Here is a 22,142-nt window from a genome sequence, read left to right on the forward strand (position 1 = left end):
GTTGAGACCCAGGGTCTCAAGCTTAATGATGAGTTTGGAGGGTACCATGGTGTTAAATGCTGAGCCTAATCGATGAACAGCATTCTTACATAGGTATCCTCTTGTCCAGGTGGGTTTGGGCAGTGTGCAGTGTGATTGCGTGGACCTATTGGGGCGGTAAGCAAATTGGAGTGGGTCTAGGGTGTCAGGTAGGGTGGAGGTGATATGATCCTTGACTAGTCTCTCAAAGCACTTCATGATGATGGAAGTGAGTGCTACGGGGCGATAGTTGTTTAGCTCAGTTACCTTAGCTTTCTTGGGAACAGGAATAATGGTGGCCCTCTTGAAGCATGTGGGAACAGCAGACTGGAATAGGGATTGATTGAATAAACACACCAGCTAGCTGGTCTCCGCATGCTCTGAGGACGCGGCTAGGGATGCCGTCTGGGCCTGCAGCCTTGCGAGGGTTAACACGTTTAAATGTTTTACTCACGTTGGCCGCGGTGAAGGATAGCCTGCAGGTTTTGGTAGCGGACCATGTCAGTGGCACTGTACTGTCCTCAAAGCGAGCAAAGAAGTTGTTTAATCTGTCTGGGAGCAATACGTCGGTGTCCGCGACGGGGCTGGTTTTCTTTTTGTAATCTGTGATTGACTGTAGACCCTGCCACATAGGTCTCGTGTCTGACCCGTTGAGCCATATACTGACGCTTAGCTTGTTTGATTCCCTTGGATCGCGCTTTCAGTTTTGCACGAATGCTGCCATCAATCCACGGTTTCTGGTTGGGGAAGGTTTTAATAGCCACAGTGGATAAAACATCACCGATGCACTTGCTAATAAACTTGTTCACTGAATCATTTCAATCACTGGTTGAAAACTGTTTTCTGCCCCTCCCAAGATAGAATTTGTAGATAATTGGCCCTCTTTCTGGGACTCACCCACAAACAGGACCAAGCCTGGCCTGCTGCTGAGGAGTGACGGACTCCATCCTAGCTGGAGGGTTGCTCTCATCTTATCTATGAACATAGACAGGGCTCTAACTCCTCTAGCTCCACAATGAGATAGCCAGCTTAGTGGAGTCTGCCACTAGCACAGTCAGTGTAGTCAGCTCAGCTATCCCTATTGAGACCGTGTCTGTGCCTCGATCTAGGTTGGGCAAAACTAAACATGGCGGTGTTCGCTCTAACAATCTCACTGGAACAAAGACCTCCTCCATTCCTGTCATTATTGAAAGAGATTGTGATCTCACATTCCAAGGCAGTTATAGTCAATTAACTAATCACTGATCATAGTCTTTATGTGATTGGCCTGACTGAAACATGGCTTAAGCCTTATTAATTGAATGTGTTAAATGAGGCCTCTTCTCCTGGTTACACTAGTGACCATATCCCCCATGCATCCCGCAATGGCGGAGGTGTTGGTAACATTTACGATACCAAATATCAATTTACACGGTTCCCTGAATTCCTATCGGATCCTGTAGTCATGGTAAATAAGATTCACATTTTTGTGACTTTAATATTCACAAAGAAAAGTCCACAGACCCACTCCAAAAGGCTTTCAGAGCCATCATCGATTCAGTGGGTTTTGTCCAACATGTCTCCGGACCTACTCACTGCCACAGTCCTACTCTGGACCTAGTTTTGTCCCGTGGAATAAATATTGTGGATCTTAATGTTTTTCCTTATAATCCTGGACTATCGGGCCACCATTTTATTACGCTTGCAATCGCAACAAATAATCTGCTCAGACCCCAACCAAGGATTATCAGAAGCCGTGCTATAAATTCCCGTGCACCCCAAAGATTCCCTTCCAGACTCCCTCCACCTACCCAAGGACGTCAGAGCATAAAAATTAGTTAACCACCTGAGGAACTAAATTTAACCTTGCGTAATACCCTAGATGCAGTCGCACCCCTAAAAACAAAAACATTTGTCATAAGAAACTAGCTCCCTGGTAAACAGAGAATATCCGAGCCCTGAAACAAGCTTCCAAAAAGTTGGACCGGAAATGGCGCTACACCAAACTGGAAGTCAGTACCGTTGGAAAGACAGTACCGTGCAGTATCGAAGAGCCCCCACTGCTGCTTGATCATCCTACTTTTCCAATTTAATTGAGATGAATAAGAACAATCCCCTCAAAAATGGATACTGTCGCAAAGCTAACTAAAAAGCAGCATTCCCCAAGAGAGGACTCCTTTTTAAATGTGCATATTTCTCCAAAGCTCAGTTGTCCTGAGTCTGCAAAACACTGCCAGGACCAAGGGAGACACCGTTTTTTTAATAGTAGATCTCTTGAAACATTGATGAAAATAGTCATGGCCTCTAAATCCTCAAGCTGCATACTGGACCCTATTCCAACTAAAGTACTGAAAGAGCTGCTTCCTGTGCATGGCCCTCCTATGTTGAACATAATAAACGCCTCCCTATCCACCGGATATGTACCAAACTCACTAAAAACGGCAGTAATAAAGCCTCTTGAAAAAGCAAGACCTTGACCCAAAAAATATTAAAAACTACATCAGCCTATATCGAATCTCCCATTCCTCTAAAAATAATTAGAAAAGGCTGTTGCGCAGCAACTCACTGCCTTCCTGAAGACAAACAATGTATACGAAACGCTTCAGTCTGGTTTTAGACCCCATGATAGGACTGAGGCTGCACTCGTGAAGGTGGTAAATTACCTTTTAATGGTGTCAGACCAAGGCTCTGCATCTGTCCTCATGCTCCTAGACCTTGATGATGCTTTTGATACAATCAATCACCACATTCTTTTGGAGAGATTGGAAACCCAAATTAGTCTACACGGACAAGTTCTGGCCTGGTTTAGATCTTATCTGTCGGAAAGATATCAGTTCCTCTCTGTGGATGGTTTGTCCGGTGTTCCTCAAGGTTCCGTTTTAGGACCCCTATTGTTTTCACTATATATTTTACCTCTTGGTGATGTCATTCGGAAACATAATGTTAACTTTCACTGCTATGCGGATGATACACAGCTGTACATTTCAATGAAACATGGCGAAGCCCCAAATTTGCCCTCCCTGGAAGCCTGTGTTTCAGACATAAGGAAGTGGATGGCGGAAAATGTTTTACTTTTAAACTCGGACAAAACAGAAATGCTAGTTCTAGGTCACAAGAAACAAAGGGATCTTCTGTTGGATCGGACAATTCATCTTGATGGTTGTACAGTCGTATCAAATAAAACTGAAGGACCTCAGTGTTACTCTGGACCCGGATCTCTCTTTTGACGAATATATCAAGACTGTTTCAAGGACAGCTACGTAACATTGCAAAAAATCAGAAACTTTCCAAAAATGGATGCAGAAAAATGAATCCATGCTTTTGTCCCTTCTAGATTAGAAAACTGCAATGCTCTACCTTCTGGCTACCCGGATAAAGCACAAAATAAACTTCAGTTCGTGCGAAACACGGCTGCTAGAATCTTGACTAGAATCAAAAAATGTGATGATATTACTCCAGTGCTAGCCTCTTTACACTAGCTTCCTTTTAAGGCTAGGGCTGATTTCAAGGTTTTACTGCTAACCAACAAAGCATTACATGGGCTTGCTCTTACCCATCTTTCCGATTTATTCCTGCCGTACATACCTACACGTACGCTACGGCCACAAGACGCAGGCCTCCTCATTGTCCATAGAAGTTCTAAGCAAACAGCTGGAAGCAGGGCTTTCTCCTATAAAGCTCAATTTTTATGGAATGGTCTGCCTATCCATGTGAGAGACGCAGACTTGGTCTCGACCTTTAACTTGAGTGTAGGGGGCAGTATTTTCATGTTTGGATGAAAAACGTACCCAAATGAAACTGCCTATTTCTCAGGCCCAGAATCTAGAATATGCATATAATTGTCAATATTATCTGTGAGTATAAAATAACTGATATTGCAGGCGAAAACCTGAGGAAAATCCAACCAGGAAGTGCTGTTTTTCCTGAAAGCTCTCTGTTCCATTGCATGCCTTCCCTCCATTTAAAGGACCAGATTCCTTTTCCTATGGCTTCTACATGGTGTGAACAGTCTTTAGACATAGTTTCAGGCTTTTATTCTGAAAAATTTGCGAGAAAGATCACATCACGTCAGTGGATGGCTGCCAGCAGTGTTTAGCATGCGCCAACAGAGTGGAGCAGACATTTTCTCTCTCTTTCCTATTGAAGAAGCTACGGTCCGGTTGAAATATTATCGATTATATATTGTAAAAACAACCTGAGGATTGATTATAAAAAGTGTTTGACATGTTTCTACTAACTTTACGGATACTATTTGGAATTTTCGTCTGCCCCGTCGTGACCACTCGAGCCTGTGGATTTCTGAACATAACGCACCAACCAAATGGAGGTATTTTGGATATAAAAATCATCTTTATGGAACAAAAGGAACATTTATTGTGTAACTGGGAGTCTCGTGAGTGCAAACATCCAAAGATCATCAAAGGTAAGCGATTCATTTTATTGCTTTTCTGACTTTCGTGACCAATCTACTTTGCTGCTAGCTGTTTGTAATGTTTGGTCTGCTGAGAGAGATGTCCTTACATAAACGCTTGGTATGCTTTCGCCGAAAAGCTTTTTTGAAATCTGACACACCAGGTGGATTAACAACAAGCTAAGCTGTGTTTTTCTATATTGCACTTGTGATTTCATGAAAATTAAATATTTTTAGTAATTTAATTTGAATTTGGCGCTCTGCAATTCAGCGGATGTTGACAAAAATGATCCCGCTAACGGGATGGGTGTGTCAAGAAGTTAAGTCTTTTTGAAGACTCATCTCTTCAGTAGGTCCTATGATTGAGTGTAGTCTGTCCCAGGGGTGTCAAGGTGAAAGGAAAGGCACTGGAGCTACGAACCACCATTGCTGTGTCTGCCTGGCCGGTTCCCCTCTCGCCACTGGGATTCTTTGCCTCTAACCCTATTACAGGGCTGAGTCACTGGCTTACTGGTGCTCTTCCATGCCGTCCCTACAAGGGGTGCGTCACTTGAGTGGGTTGAGTCACTGACGTGATCTTTCTGTCCAGGTTGGCGCGCCCCTCGTGTTCGTGTCATGGGGGAGATCTTCGTGGGCTATACTCAGCCTTGTCTCAGGGTAGTAAGTTGGTCGTTTGAAGATATCCGTCTAGTGGTGAGGGGGCTGTTCTTTGGCAAATTGGGTGGGGTTTTCTCCTGTCTTATCCAGTGTACTGTGTGAATTTAAGTATTCTCTCCCGCTCTCCCCGGACCTGATCCCTAGGACCATGTCTCAGGGCTACGTGGCCTGATGACTCCTGCCTGTCCCCAGTCAACCTGGTAGTGCTGCTGATCTAGTTTCAACTGTTCTGCCTGCGGCTATGGAACCCTGATCTGTTCACCGGACGGGCTACCTTGTCCTGGACCTGCTGTTTTCAACTCTCTCTCTGTCTACCGCAGCTGATGTCTCCAACTCTGAATGACCAGCTATGAAAAGCCAACTGACATTTACTCCTGAGGTGCTGACCTGTTGCACCCTCCACAACCACTGTGATTATTATTATTTGACCCTGCTGGTCATCTATGAACGTTTGAACATCTTGGCCATGTACTGTTAGAAATCTCCACCAGGCACAGCCAGAAGAAGACTGGCCACCCCTCAGAGCCTGGTTCCTCTCTAGGTTTCTTCCTAAGTTCCTACCTTTCTAGGGAGTTTTTCCCAGCCACCGTGCTTCTACATCTGCATTTCTTGATGTTTGGGGTTTTAGGCCGGGTTTTTGTATAGCACTTGACATCGGCTGATGTAAAAAGGGCTTTATAAATAAATGTGATTGATTCCAATTTTATTGTACAACAATGCATTCAACTGAAATGCGTCTTCCGCATTTATATACACACACACGTTGAGCGTGAAAAACACAGTAGCTTTGCAGTTATTGACACAAACCGGATTTCTGAAGCCTGGCACCTACTAACATACCCTGTTCAAAGGCACGTAAATCTTTTGTCTTGCCCATTCACCCTCTGAATGGCACACATACACAATCCATGTCTCAATTGTCTCAAGGCTTAAAAATACTTATTTGACCTGTCTCCTCCCTTTCATCTACACTGATTTAAGTGGAATTAAAAAGTAACATCAATAAGGGGCCATAGCGTTCACCTGGTCAGTCTATGAACTTGGAAAGAGCAGGTGTTCTTAATGTTTTGTACACTCAGTGTAGTTCACAGTGGCCCCATGGTGACTTAATCAAATTGAAAGCACCTCTGATATCATTATGCATGGCTTTATTACAGCTGATTGACAACGGCAGCATAACAAACAGAATATTTGCATTGACACTTGGTTCTTTCAGACGCATTGGAAATATCAGGCAGTCCACAGACAGATGGTCACAGAGAAAGTCAGTGTCATGTTTATTCAAATGATATCATCCAGAGACTCCACACCTGCCATAAATGAACTGCTCAATTCAGGAGACAGCAATGTGCAAACAGCCAGTGGGAAACAGATGGTAGTGTATGGAGCAACAACTGAAGCTTAAAAGGGAGGAAGGAAACTAAAGCCTGATTAATTTAAAGCAGACCCTTGGATAACTGATTTTGTGAACAAAACAAGAGACAAAACTGAAGTGTATTATTTGGCTAAGTCAACCTACATTTCTGATTTAAACTGTTGCTATATGTGACTACTTCAGAGCACTGTAGGAAGAGGAAGAGTCAGCCTAGGTTGTGGCATTTGATGTGTAACACCTTGATGTAACCCAGAGACAGAGGGCCCTGCTGGGCTTACGTGTTACCACTGCCCTCTAGTGGAGTAAGACAGAACACTGTGACAAAGGGATGGAAGGGTGTAAGATTTGTCATCAGCCTCTGATAATGAGAGCCTTCCTTTGCCCTCTACACCTTTCTGCAAGACAGTGATTAAATAACATTACCTTAATTACCTTCTAATTACCTTCTACAGGAAATCCTGCTTAAACACCCAGCAGCCCCTCGTTAGCAGCTGCCACACTGCTACCACTCCAGTTCAATTCTCTAGGCATTCACAGAATCAAATGTAATCCTCCCTTTTTATTACATTTTAGTCACTTAGCAGATGTTCTTATCCAGAGCGACTTTCAGGAGCAATTAGGGTTAAGTGCCTGACTCAAGGGTACAGACTATTTTTCACCTAGTCGGCTCAGGGATTCGAACCAGTGACCTTTCAGTTAACACGCTTAACGCTAGGATACCTGCCTCTATGTCACCCCGACTTCTTTGCATGTGTTGGGTATTGTTTAAAATACTTGGATGGGAATGACACATTGGATTGGCTTTTAAATTCCCTGTACTGTTTAATACTGTTAACCTTTCTGGTTATAACCTTTTTCGGCAAGACGGATCTTCCAAAGGTGGGGGAGTGGCAATCTTTACCATGTATCACCTTCAGTGCTCGGTTGTCTCCACCAAGTCTGTCCCCAAACAATTTGCTTTGCTGGTTTTAAGCATTAAACTTTCAAATACCTCTTTGTTTACTGTTGCTGGGTGCTGTCGTCCTCCATCATCACCGGCCTGTACCCTACCTGCCCTGTACCCTACCTGCCCTAAACTCTCTCCTGGCCCCTTACACTGTCTGAATTTGTCCTGCTTGGTGACCTAAACTGGGACATGCTTAAACCACCTGACAAAGTCCTAAAGCAATGGGACTCCCTAAATTACCAATCCCACAAGGTATGACTACAAACACCCAGAAAAGGCTACTCTCCTCGATGTTATCCTCACAAATAATCCTGATAGGTATCAGTCTGGTGTTCTGTAATGACCTTAGTGATCACCGTTTTAGAGCCTGTGTTCGTAATGGCTGCTCAGTGAAACAACCTGTCCTGATTTGTCATAGACGCTTGGTAAAAAACTTTGAACTGGCCTCTGTAAAATGGTATAGAATCAGTTTAAGCCCCTCTGTCAAAGACGCTTGGACCCTCTTTTTTGATATTTTAAGTGGTATTGTTAAAAAACACACCGTAAAGAAAATGAGAATTAAAAAAACAGGTTCAGCCCATGGTTCGACTCTGATGTTGCAGAGTTACTCCACCTCAAGAATTGCATTTGGTGAAAGGCTCGGCACACGCATACTCAGGTTGACTGGCTATCGTTCAGGCAAATGAGAAAAAAGTGCACTCAGGCTATCCGGAAGGCCAAAGTTAGTTACTTTAAGGAGCAGTTCTCTCTCTCTGGATCTAACTCCAAGAAGTTCTGGAAAAATGGTTAAAGACCTGGAGAATAAACCCTCCTCCTTACAGCTGCCCATGTCCCTTAATGTTGATGATGTGGTTGTTACTGACAAGAAGCACATGGCTGAGCTCTTTAATCACCACTTCATTAAGTCAGGATTCCTATTTGACTCAGACATGCCTCCTTGCCCATCCAACATTTCCTTATCTCCCACCCCTTCTATTTCTAATTTCCCTGATGCTTCTCCCTGCACCGCTACAAAGTTTCTCCTGGAGTCCGAGGTACTAAAGGAACTCCTTAAACTTGACCCAAAAAAAACATCTGGGTCAGATGGTTTAGACCCTTTCTTCTTTAAGGTTGCTGCTCCCATCATCGCCAAGCCCATCTCTCCTTTCTGGGGAGGTTCCTATTGCTTGGAAAGCAGCCACAGTTCATCCTTTATTTAAAGGGGGAGATCAAGCTGATCCTAACTGTTATAGGCCTATTTCTATTTTGCCCTGTTTATCAAAAGTGTTGGAAAAACTTAATAAACTTAATAAAATAAAACTCAATAGTCAACTGACTGGCTTTCTTGAGGTCTACAGTATTCTCTCGGATATGCAATCTGGTTTTCGCTCAGGTTATGGATGTGTCACTGCAACCTTAAAGGTCCTCAATGATGTCACCATTGACCTTGATTCTAAGCAATATTGTGCTGCTATTTTATTGACTTGGCCAAAGCTTTGGATACGGAAGAACATTCCATTCTTGTGGGCCGGCTAAGGAATATAGGTGTCTCTGAGGGGTCTTTGGGCTGGTTTGCTAACTACGTCTCTCAAAGAATGCGGTGTATAAAGTGAGAAAATCTGCTGTCTCAGCCACTGCCTGTCACCAAGGGAGTACCCGAAGGCTCAATCCTAGGCCCCACACATTCTCAATTTACATCAACAACATAGCTCAGGCAATAGGAAGCTCTATCATCCATTTATATGCAGATGATACAGTCTTATACTCAGCTGGCCCCTCAGATTTTGTGTTAAATGCTCTAGAACAAAGCTTTCTTAGTGTCCAACAAGCTCTCTCTACACTTTAACTTTTGTTTTGGAGGTGTTCAGAACAAAGTTATGTGGTTTGGTCAGAAGAATGCCCCTCTCCCCACAGGTGTGATTACTATTTCTGAGGGTTTAGAGTTTGAGGTAGTCACCTCATACAAGTACCTGGGAGTATGGCTAGACGGTGCACAGTCCTTCTCTCAGCACATATCAAAGCTGCAGGCTAAAGTTCAATCTAGATTTGGTTTCCTCTATCGTAATCGCTCCTCTTTCACCCCAGCTGCCAAACTAACCCTAATTTAGATGACCATCCTACCAATGCTAGATTACGGAGACATCATTTATAGATCGGCAGGCAAGGGTGCTCTCGAGCGGCTAGATGTTCTTTACCATTCAGCCATCAGAATTGGCACCAATGCTCCTTATAGGACACATCCCTGGACTCTGTACTCCTCTGTAAACTGGTCAGACAATGATGCAGGAAGGAGGGGGTGGGGGGGTCATGACCTGATGGGCTCCCTGAACTCTTCTGCACATGATTCGAGTTGGAAAAACTTAGACAAACCTGGATTTTTCCCACAATGACTTATAAAGGGATTATACCCTCTACATAAAAAATTCCAAATCTAAAAACCATTATTTTGGACAAAATTACCTTGAAGGATTATTACTACCAAAGACTATCCAGAAAAAAACTTCTGTCAAATCAAAACCTGGAGAAGAAACACAGAAGAAATCTGGAAATACCATCCAACCCAAAACTGAGTGAGCAATGTTCACACTGAAGCTACCTCTGAAGGCAAAAAGTAAAATAATAATCTCAAGGTAATTGTGTTATATAAAGGCTTATGTTAAGTTAATAAGGCTACTAAGCTACCGCGCTTCCTAGGATAGGATAGATGTCCCAGCTGAAACTTCAATTAGCACTAAGGTGTGAAATCATGTGAACCCAACAATGGCAGCAGAGCATCACAGCCTCCCCCACCCAAATGCAGAGATCTTTTCATCCCACTGCTCCATGGCTTAATCTCCTTGCATGGCACTGTGCTATAGGAGCACACTACCCCTCTGTCATGAGAAAGGGTATTGGCCCAGGGTGGAAACTCAGAACAGTAGACATTGAGGACCATAAAACTGAAACAACCTCCGTCAACATGTGCAAGTCTGGAACAGTGGTGGTGCGGTTTCAGCAGGACTTTAAGGGGATCAGAGCACAACCAGGGGCTCTCTTTTGGTGATGACTCCCCCATCCTGAGTCTGATCACAACTCCTCCAACTGCCCTGCACAATAAGACAATGAGACAATGAGACAAAAATAATGGTGTCCAAAGATGGTCCAGTTGCCAGGACCACAAATACAAATTCCATCTAGACACCATTGCACTAGCGCAGACAAAAAAAAACTATACATATCTCGGCCTAAACATCAGCCTCACAGGTAACTTCCACAAAGCTGTAAATGATCTGAGATACAAGGCATTCAACATCCCAATTAGAAACTGGCTAAAAGTACTTGAATCTGTTATAGAACCCAATGCCTTTTGTGGTTGTGATGTCTGGGGTCCACTCACAACCAAGAATTCACAAAATGGAACAAACACCAAATTGAGACTGCATGCAGAATTCAGCAAAACCATCCTCCATGTACAATGTAAAACACCAGATAATGCATGTAGAGCAGAATTAGGACGATACCCGCAAATGTAAAAAATCCAGAGAAAAGTCGTTAAATTCTACAACTATCTAAAAGGAAGTGATTCCCAAACATTCCATAACAAAGCAATCACATACAAAGCAGGGTTTTCGTTAGCCGGTAATTGCCGATAAATACAACCCGATAAATACAATTGTAGCGGGCCAAATTGTCACGGAGAGGCTGTCTATCATAGTGTCACCAGCAAAGCACCCGCACATCATCACATATCCTCCTCCATGCTTCACTGTGGGAACCACATATACAGAGATCATCTGTTCCCCTACTCTGGATCTCACAAAGACACGGCGGTTGGAACCAAAAATCTCAAATTTGGACTCATCAAACCAAAAGGACAGATATCCACCAGTCTAATGTCCATTGCGCATGTTTCTCTTCTTTTTGGTGTCCTTTAGGGGTGGTTTCTTTGCAGAAATTCCACCATAAAGGCCTGATTCACTCAGTCTCCTCTGAACACTTGATGTTGAGATGTGAAATTTTCCAGACTGACTGATGTTCATCTCTTAAAGTAATGATGCTGTGGTTTCTCTTTGCTTATTTGAGCTGATCTTGTCATAATATGGACTTGGTCTTTTACCAAATAGGAGGGTATACAGAAGATAGCCCTAACTTGTCACAACACAGCTGATTGGCTCAAATGTATTAAGAAAACAAATTCCACAAATTAACTTTTAACAAGGCACACCTGTTAAAAGGTATAGGGGGCAGCATTTTCACTTTTGGATAAATAGCTTGCCCAATTTCAACTTCCTGCTACTCATGCCAAGAATATAAGATATACATATTATTAGAAGACTTGGATAGAAAATACTATGAAGTTTCTAAAACTGTTTGAATCATGTCAGTATAACAGAACTTATGTAATAGGCACAACCCCGAGGACTAACCGTTCAGATTTCTTTTTAAGTCTCTGTCTGTTCATTGGGTTCTCATTGGGAAACAATATTTCTTAGGAACTCGGGGTACTTCAGTTCCTACCGCTTCCACTGGATGTCACCAGTCTTTGGAATTTGGTTGAGGTTATTCCATTGTGCAATGAAGAAGTATGGCCATCTAGGAACTGCGTAACACTGTTGAGAGTTGCGCAAGACTTGAAAAGTAGCTTGGTTTGTTGTCTTCCTGTATTGAACACAGATAGACCAGTCTTCAATTTGATCGATTATTAACGTTTAAAAATACCTAAAGTTGTATTACAAAAGTAGTTTGAAATGTTTTGGCAAAGTTTACAGGCAACTTTTGAAATATTTTTAAGTGCCGTTGCGCAATTTGGAAGCTGTTTTTTTCTGGATTCATAGTTTTGATGTCTTCACTATTATTCTACAATGTAGAAAGTAGTAAAATTAAGAAAAACTGGAATGAGTAGGTGTGTCCAAAGTTTTGACTGGTACTGTATATACAATGCCTTGCGAAAGTATTCGGCCCCCTTGAACTTTGCGACCTTTTGCCACATTTCAAGCTTCAAACATAAAGATATAAAACTGTATTTTTTTCAACAACAAGTGGGACACAATCATGAAGTGGAACGACATTTATTGGATATTTCAAACTTTTTTAACAAATCAAAAACTGAAAAATTGGGCGTGCAAAATTATTCAGCCCCTTTACTTTCAGTGCAGCAAACTCTCTCCAGAAGTTCAGTGAGGATCTCTGAATGATCCAATGTTGACCTAAATGACTAATGATGATAAATACAATCCACCTGTGTGTAATCAAGTCTCCGTATAAATGCACCTGCACTGTGATAGTCTCAGAGGTCCGTTAAAAGCGCAGAGAGCATCATGAAGAACAAGGAACACACCAGGCAGGTCCGAGATACTGTTGTGAAGAAGTTTAAAGCCTGATTTGGATACAAAAAGATTTCCCAAGCTTTAAACATCCCAAGGAGCACTGTGCAAGCGATAATATTGAAATGGAAGGAGTATCAGACCACTGCAAATCTACCAAGACCTGGCCGTCCCTCTAAACTTTCAGCTCATACAAGGAGAAGACTGATCAGAGATGCAGCCAAGAGGCCCATGATCACTCTGGATGAACTGCAGAGATCTACAGCTGAGGTGGGAGACTCTGTCCATAGGACAACAATCAGTCGTATATTGCACAAATCTGGCCTTTATGGAAGAGAGGCAAGAAAGCTATTTCTTAAAGATATCCATAAAAAGTGTTGTTTAAAGTTTGCCACAAGCCACCTGGGAGACACACCAAACATGCGGAAGAAGGTGCTCTGGTCAGATGAAACCAAAATTGAACTTTTTGGCAACAATGCAAAACGTTATGTTTGGGGTAAAAGCAACACAGCTGAACACACCATCCCCACTGTCAAACATGATGGTGGCAGCATCATGGTTTGGGCCTGCTTTTCTTCAGCAGGGACAGGGAAGATGGTTAAAATTGATGGGAAGATTGATGGAGCCAAATACAGGACCATTCTGGAAGAAAACCTGATGGAGTCTGCAAAAGACCTGAGACTGGGACGGAGATTTGTCTTCCAACAAGACAATGATCCAAAACATAAAGCAAAATCTACAATGGAATGGTTCAAAAATAAACATATCCAGGTGTTAGAATGGCCAAGTCAAAGTCCAGACCTGAATCCAATCGAGAATCTGTGGAAAGAACTGAAAACTGCTGTTCACAAATGCTCTCCATCCAACCTCACTGAGCTCGAGCTGTTTTGCAAGGAGGAATGGGAAAAAAATTCAGTCTCTCGATGTGCAAAACTGATAGAGACATACCCCAAGCGACTTACAGCTGTAATCGCAGCAAAAGGTGGCGCTACAAAGTATTAACTTAAGGGGGCTGAATAATTTTGCACGCCCAATTTTTCAGTTTTTGATTTGTTAAAAAAGTTTGAAATATCCAATAAATGTCGTTCCACTTCATGATTGTGTCCCACTTGTTGTTGATTCTTCACAAAAAAATACAGTTTTATATCTTTATGTTTGAAGCCTGAAATGTGGCAAAAGGTCGCAAAGTTCAAGGGGGCCGAATACTTTCGCAAGGCACTGTATTTTTGTATATTAAATGTCACACAGTGGACGACTAAGCCTATTGGCCTATGTATGCAATGCCCTGATACATTTAGTGCTCAAATTTCTGACAGCTGAACCATGAGGTGGGCAATTATTGTTTTAGGAAACTCTGATACAGAGCAATGAACCTGAAGAACAGTCCCCTCAGCAAGCTGGCCCATGACAACAAAGAGAGGTACAAATATAATTACGTGACACAATGGAAAGAATTAACCAAAAAACATACACAGAGAGTATACAATGGCAGAATACCTGACCACTGTGACATACCCCAAATTAAGGAAAGCTTTGACTATGTACACTGAGTGAGTATAGCCTTGCTATTGAGAGGCCGCCGTACAGGTTATGTGCACACTGCCCACAAAATGAGGTGGAAACTGAGCTGCACTTCCTCACCTCCTGCCAAATGTATGCCCATATTAGAGACAAATATTTCCCTCAGATTATACAGACCCACAAATAATTCAAAAACAAATGCAATTTTGATCAACTCTCCTATCTTTTAGGTGAAATACCACAGTGTGCCATCACAGCAGCAAGATTTGTGACCCGTTGCCACAAGAAAAGGGCAACCAGTGAAAAAAAACACCATTCAGAGGAAGCAAGCTGAATTGAGCAAGCTGAAGATTTAGTTCTGTAGGAATGACATGTGCTTTAAAAGGATGCTAGTCGCTAGGCACAGCGCCACTGCGGACAATGGCAACCATATCTGAACAGGAGATACAGTACGGCCAGAGACAGGAAGAGAGAGGGGGAACTGGAGACGAACAGGGGAAGAAGAACAGAGTGTGCGAAAAATATGTACTGGCTGGGCTGAAGAGTTAGCAAGAGAGCACCACCGCAGAACAACAATGTCATTGGTATCACCTTACAGCGATCGATGGACCAACCAGCTGCCCCTCTCCACCCCTACTGCACTGCAACCTGCTTTGTCATTGGGCCACCCTGCATAGGGTGACATCCTCAGGGGGAACAGTAGTAGGGAGGGATAGCTGGAGACAAGTTCTGCAGTCCAACACAACTAGAAAGAAAATCTGATAGAAAAACCTGTGTTATTATGAATATTAACACCTTCATACAAGCCAGTTTGTGCAGAGAGAAAAATAAAAACATTGAATCAATTAGCCAAACGTTCTAGTCAGCAAATTGACAATGAGAAATTGTTTGGAAGCTTGGTGAAAAATCGGTGTAAGTTCCTTGTCCAATAAGCAAAATCAAATTACTGACAACAAGTTGTTAAGAAACCAAAAGCATACAGTATCAATCACAATCCATTTGGCATGACTGAAATCCATCCGGCTCCTGTCTCTATATAGTCAGCCAGCAGATAGGCTGATGTAGGCTAGGCCAATGTCTGGAGGAAGCATACAGTCACTGACACCACCACTGGCCTAAACTCAATTAATAACACTCATTGGTGATTTCTCCCCCAGGCTAATGCTGCGGTGGTGACGAAACTTCATCAGTTGGTGATTATCAAGCAAATAACTGTCGGTCTCACAGTAATTGACCGTTAATTAACATAAACACATTTAGCCACTCTTGGCTTCCACACAGCCTACAAGCCACTGATGCAGACCTTTGGAACATCTACATTTTAAATAGTCGAATAAATCCATGTAATATAGCCTACAACTTCGCAATAAATCCATTATTTATTTTAGACCGGTCTAACGAAGCATGGTATGAAGAAAATGTAGTCTATTTCAGAAGAATAGAATACTCTGAGTTGTCCTTGTATTAGGTACTGATCAGGCTATGCCAAATGGCTGTGGGCTACACTAGTTCATTTAGCAGACAAGATTTGCTTAGAATTCAGTGGCATTATTTTATAGTATGAAGAATACAATTGAACAAAGCTGAATAAAATAGAAAGGACATTTTCTCCAAACGATTTGAGGGAGTGTACACACACTCCCTCAACACATCTGTGTTGAGAGGTTAACAAAGAAATAGGTATTCCTATATTCTTAACTTAGAGTTATTAATGTAACTTTATTCTACATATGTTGGGCTATATGTTTTGATGTTTAATACATTGTAAGGCTGCATGATGCGACTAAGGATTTGAAAAAAGGTTGCTTGAAAGGCATAAGCTGCTTCGTTGTTTTTGTGCAGACTGTACACACTACATCAGTCACTCATTCACAATTTGACAAGCACTTGATAATGGCTAGAATTTCACGGCAGTATCCCCTTTGTGTGGCCGTAATGAACCCCCAAAAAAATCTATGCCTTTTGCGACCAGTGAACTTTCTCTCCGAGTGCTGAGCGCTCTGATTCACCTGTCACTTATCACGTGATGGGGTCTTTCTCACAGGCTACAAGTGAAGAGTCACATGGGGGACGCAACTGCGCACGTCCTTATCCAATTCCGAGATGCATATTAACGATATTGGAAGATCAGCCAACAAGATGAGTAAGCCGAACGAACAGCACTAGTCTATGTCAATCTACAATCCCCGTAGTACAAAAGTCAACCTATTCTATTCTGTGCAAGAAATAAATATTCCAAACATAGTCTGGGACAGTTCTGGGATGCGAAAACACCATTATCAAAAGTGACCGCAAATGCAATTATGCATGTAATGCTTTTATTATAAAAGGTGCATTTTTATGGTGAAAATTATCTTCCCCAAACTTGAAACTCACGTGCTGCTTATGTATGCCAGTTAGGCTCTACCCCCCCTTGTAAATCAGATTCATGTGCTTAATTTTAAGAAGTTATTTGGCCACTATAGTTGTGATACATCTGGACGAGACAAATACTGTATCCCTTATTGAAACCTGATACGCATCAATTATTTTCTCTGTAGGTACTCTGCTACAGTATTCACAACTTCCCAAGCTTCCGTTCAGTTGGCCAAGAGTCGAAACAATTGAAAACACAATATAGAAGAAGCATATTAAAATACACTATATGGTCAAAAGTATGTGAACACCTGCTCATCGAACATCTCATTCCAAAATCATGGGCATTAAAATGGAGTTGGTCCCCCTTCGGTGCTATAACAGCCTCCACTTTTCTAGGAAGGTTTACAACTAGATGTTGGAACATTGCTGTGGAGACTTGCTTCTTTTCAGCCACAAGAGCTTTAGTGAGGTCGGGCACTGATGTTGGGGGATTAGGCCTGGCTCGCAGTCGGCGTTGCAATTCATCCCAAAGGTGTTTGATGGGGTTGAGGTCAGGGCTCTGTGCAGGCCAGGCAAGTTCTTCTATACCGATCTCGACAAAGCTATTTCTGTATGGACCTTGCTTTGTGCACGGGGGCACTGTCCTTCTGAAATAGGAAAGGGCTGTCCCCAAACTGATGCCACAAAGTTGGAAGCACAGAATCATCTAGAATGCTATTGTATGCTGTAGCATTAAGATTTCCCTTCACTGGAACTAAGGAGCCTAGCCGGAAACATGTAACAGCCTCAGACAATTATTCCTCCTCCACCAAACTTTACAGTTGGCACTATGCATTCGGGCAGGTAGCACTCCCCTGGCATCCGCCAAACCCAGATTTGTCCGTCAGACTGTCAGATGGTGAAGCGTGACTCATCACTCCAGAGAACGTGTTTCCACTTCTCCAGAACGTGTTTCCAATGGCGGCGAGCTTTACACCACTCCAGCCGACGCTTGGCATTGCGCATGGTGATCTTAGGCTTGTGTGCGGCTGCTATGCCATGGAAACCCATTTCATGAAGCTCCCGACGAAACAGGTCTTGTGCTGACGTTGCTTCCAGAGGCAGTTTGGAACTCGGTAGTGAGTGTTGCAACCGAGGACAGACGATTTTTACACACTACGTGTTTCAGCACTCGGAGTTCTGTGAACTTGTGTGGCCTACCACTTTTCAGGTGAGAATTTGTTGCTCCTAGACGTTTCTACTTCACAATAACAGCACTTACAATTGACCGGGGCAGCTCTAGGAGGGCAGAAATTTTACAAACTGACTTGTTGTAAAGGTGGCATCCTATGATGGTGCCACGTTGAAAGTCATTGAGCTCTTCAGTAAGGCCATTCTACTGCCAATGTTTGTCTATGGAGATTGAATGGCTGCGTGCTCAATTTTATACACCAGTCAGCACCGGGTGTTGTTGAAATAGACAAATTGACTAAGAAGAAGGGGTGTCCACATACTTTTGTATATATAGTGTATGTCAGAAGGATAAATTGATAATTGATAAAATAACATAGCACAGGACACATAGTAACCAGTCCACTTGAAAACAGTTTCCTCTAATGGGTTGATGTGGAGACCACAATAGGCCCTATAGTGATGGAGGAGAGCAGGAAATGATGGATCACGGAGGCTGAACTATAACACTTCTCCTTGACCTGCCACCTCAGTTCCAGGAGAGACGCTTCGATGGCACCTCTCCACACACAGCTGGTCCACATGCTCAGCACTCCACAATGAGCCACAATGCCCCACTCAACAACATATTACAGGAACTATTATAGCAGCTTTCTTTAAAATAAAAGACCATGGTAAAGGCATGGGGTAACAAAATGGGCAGAAATATCAGATCTCATATTTAACTAGCTGCTCAATGTCTAATTTTCAGAATATTTCATCAGGCTTTTGTGAATCCCAGTATGTCTAGACATAATAATAATAATAATAATAATAATAATAAATGCATTTGGCATACGTTTTTAACCAAAGCGAATTAAAGTAATGCATGCATACATTTTTGTTGTTAACACTGTATAACAGAAGAGGCTAGAATAAAGAGAAACATGAACCGCAAAGCTAATAGGAGAGTCTGACATCATCTAGTGGCAAACTCAGGCAACGCATGCACTGGCCACCTAGAAATAATCATACAAGACCACAAATAATTATCTTACACATTATAATCCCACTTTCCAACAGAGTCTTGAAGGTCTAGGCATTTTATTTATATATATATATATATATATATATATATATATATATATATCAGACCACTGCAAATCTACCAAGACCTGGCCGTCCCTCTAAACTTTCAGCTCATACAAGGAGAAGACTGATCAGAGATGCAGCCAAGAGGCCCATGATCACTCTGGATGAACTGCAGAGATCTACAGCTGAGGTGGGAGACTGTCCATAGGACAACAATCAGTCGTATATTGCACAAATCTGGCCTTTATGGAAGAGTGGCAAGAAGAAAGCCATTTCTTAAAGATATCCATAAAAAGTGTCGTTTAAAGTTTGCCACAAGCCACCTGGGAGACACACCAAACATGTGGAAGAAGGTGCTCTGGTCAGATAAAACCAAAATGGAACTTTTTGGCAACAATGCAAAACGTTATGTTTGGCGTAAAAGCAACACAGCTGAACACACCATCCCCACTGTCAAACATGGTGGTGGCAGCATCATGGTTTGGGCCTGCTTTTCTTCAGCAGGGACAGGGAAGATGGTTAAAATTGATGGGAAGATGGATGGAGCCAAATACAGGACCATTCTGGAAGAAACCCTGATGGAGTCTGCAAAAGACCTGAGACTGGGACGGAGATTTGTCTTCCAACGAGACAATGATCCAAAACATAAAGCAAAATCTAAAATGGAATGGTTCAAAAATAAACATATCCAGGTGTTAGAATGGCCAAGTCAAAGTCCAGACCTGAATCCAATCGAGAATCTGTGGAAAGAACTGAAAACTGCTGTTCACAAATGCTCTCCATCCAACCTCACTGAGCTCGAGCTGTTTTGCAAGGAGGAATGGGAAAAAAATTCAGTCTCTCGATGTGCAAAACTGATAGACATACCCCAAGCGACTTACAGCTGTAATCGCAGCAAAAGGTGGCGCTACAAAGTATTAACTTAAGGGGGCTGAATAATTTTGCACGCCCAATTATTCCGTTTTTAATTTGTTAAAAAAGTTTGAAATATTCAATAAATGTCGTTCCACTTCATGATTGTGTCCCACTTGTTGTTGATTCTTCACAAAAAAATACAGTTTTATATCTTTATGTTTGAAGCCTGAAATGTGGCAAAAGGTTGCAAAGTTCAAGGAGGCCGAATACTTTCGCAAGGCACTGTATATAATGTTTGGCAAATACTAGTATCTTTATCTAAGATCAAGAGGCTCAGAGTTACACTAATGAGTTAAGGCCTGTAAATGTCTGTGGGTTAGCCTACCTGTTGATGACATGTGGGGAACAGTCAGGGTTTCGACCCATACACTCCAGAGCAGCACAGTAAGAGCCAAGGTTAGGCTTCAGACCAGCCTCTTCTATCAGAATGAACATACGGCCAATCTGGTTTAAAGAGCCCTGGAATACAACAAGGAGAGACGCACTCAGGATAATATTATATTCCACATGGGGAGGCCCTGCATAATTTCTACACAAGTCTGTAAGATACCACAGAGTTGCAGCTCTACATGCCATAGAAATAAAATACTGAGCTGCACTTACCTTCTTGGCCCAGACCCTCATCATGATGTTGTAGAGTCCTATGTTGAGCAGGTTGCGTCGGCTGACCATACGGTGGTGGCCGAGCAGAAAGCGGTGAGCTCTGTCGATGTCCCCACAGAACACACAGGCCTCCAGGTAGCAGCGCACACTGCGCTGGACGTCGCCGTACACCCTGGCCTCGCTGTTATCCTGCACAAGCTCAGGTCTGGCCGACACAGCCCACTGGTTCAGCTTCCTCTCCAGCTCCTCCACCTCTGCCAGCTCCCGGGCCTTGGCCTCAGCCTTCCTCTCCATCTCCTCGGCCCTGTTCCTGGCCTCCGACAACTCAGGAGCTGGCTCCTTCGAGGCTTTACCCTTCTTTTTGGCTTTTCTAATAGGCACATTAGCAGCAGCAACCGGTGCAGCTGCCATAGTGTGCTCATGCTTTGAAGCTGCCATGGTGTGCTCTTGGTTTTTCAGAGTTTTACTCTTTTTAACAGTTGATGCAGTCTTTATTCCTGCTTTTGTCGATATGGTTTTATGTGAGGTACCTGGTAGCATCAGTTTGCCTTTGCTGCTTTTCACAGGTTTATCCTCTAGGCCTAGCTTCTGCTTCAGTTTCTTTGTTTTTGTCTTCTTCTCCTGGCTCAGTTTCTCCATCCAGCGGGATTTGGAGGCTGGTGCATCTTTGCCCTCTCCTTTACCAGTCTGTCCCCCTCCCTTACTAATAGTCTGTCCCGCCTTGGGCACCTCAGTCCTCTCCCCAAACACATTCTTGGGACTGTTCCCTGAAGAAGCCCCTATCCCTGACTTGGAAGCTTTAACAAATTGTACCTTTTCATGTTGGACATCTACAATGACGTCAGATTGGAGTTGCTGGATCCTGGCTTCGAGCACTGCAAAGAGGAAGGGAAGAGAGAAAATAATGAAATAATCAACATAAGAATGAGGTATCTTATGCATGCTAAGAATAGCATGCAAAATGTAAAACCATTGACCATTTCCAAACCTAGTAAAGCAAGTAGGCCTACGCACCATCCATCAGCTGAGATTGTTCCCATACTCGTTTTTTCCCATCTTCTTTCTTTGGGATCAGAGCTGAGAAATGTCTTCGTTGTGATGTCCATGGTGGCTCTGCAAGTAGTAGGTGTTGTGAGCTTTTCTTTGACAAAAACTGACACACTGAATGCACTGTGACTTTAGTTGTGTTTTTCAAAAACAATCCTGGGACATTCGCAGATCAGATGCCAATTCGTGTTGAGGTTTATAAATAAAATTGAGCAAATATTGCATTGACGTTTTTGACAGGTAACGACCTGCAAGTTTATAATATGGAGATCCTAATATAGTTACATAAGCTGTAAATACAGTCATTTAGCTCATCTCTGCGTTTACAAACGTGGTTTTAAAATCTCGACAGGATGAGAATTGAGCATGGGTATGTAATAGCTGGTCAACTACAGCTGGTAAATCAATTTATATATTATAATACTAATAGATAGTTATCGAGGGATACCAAATATTGCAAGGATATTATAACTAGTTATATATTATAACTAGACAGTGCTGTGCTGGAACTCTCTCGTGCACCCGTCCCCTTGGCTTGACATACAGTAAGTAACGTTAGCTAGATAGCAAGGGACAAAACATACCTGAAATGTGCTTTTCAATGTTATTCCGGATTGTAAGGCAATGGTCAACATATGGCACGCGACGAACACTTATTTCCAACAGTATGCGACCACTCAGACACTTTGGAAAGGTACAGAGTCTCAAAAGTGACATGTTGACATAATAACCGCATTACTTTTCCCCACACTAGGCTGCCATTTTGAATTACACCAGCTAATCGAACAC

The 22,142-nt window shown here is 42.7% G+C and overlaps 1 protein-coding gene across 2 annotated transcripts in view; it reads right to left on the minus strand.

The window, feature by feature from the left end:
- Window positions 1-22,142, minus strand: part of LOC139409155 (DNA-directed RNA polymerase, mitochondrial-like) — a 95,159-nt gene extending 73,017 nt beyond the window's left edge. Inside the window, exons 1-4 of one of the 2 annotated variants that reach the window (XM_071153926.1) lie at window positions 21,938-22,142; window positions 21,321-21,419; window positions 20,307-21,181; window positions 20,029-20,162 (exon numbers count right to left, since the gene is read on the minus strand). In XM_071153926.1, coding sequence (XP_071010027.1) covers window positions 20,029-20,162; window positions 20,307-21,181; window positions 21,321-21,419; window positions 21,938-22,070 — 1,241 coding nt within the window. In that variant the 5' untranslated portion in view covers window positions 22,071-22,142. The remainder of the gene's footprint in view (window positions 1-20,028; window positions 20,163-20,306; window positions 21,182-21,320; window positions 21,420-21,937) is intronic. The other variant, XM_071153927.1, reaches the window with a different exon arrangement.

The sequence above is a fragment of the Oncorhynchus clarkii genome, chromosome 5 (genome assembly GCF_045791955.1).
Source record: "Oncorhynchus clarkii lewisi isolate Uvic-CL-2024 chromosome 5, UVic_Ocla_1.0, whole genome shotgun sequence".
Taxonomy (NCBI): domain Eukaryota; kingdom Metazoa; phylum Chordata; class Actinopteri; order Salmoniformes; family Salmonidae; genus Oncorhynchus; species Oncorhynchus clarkii.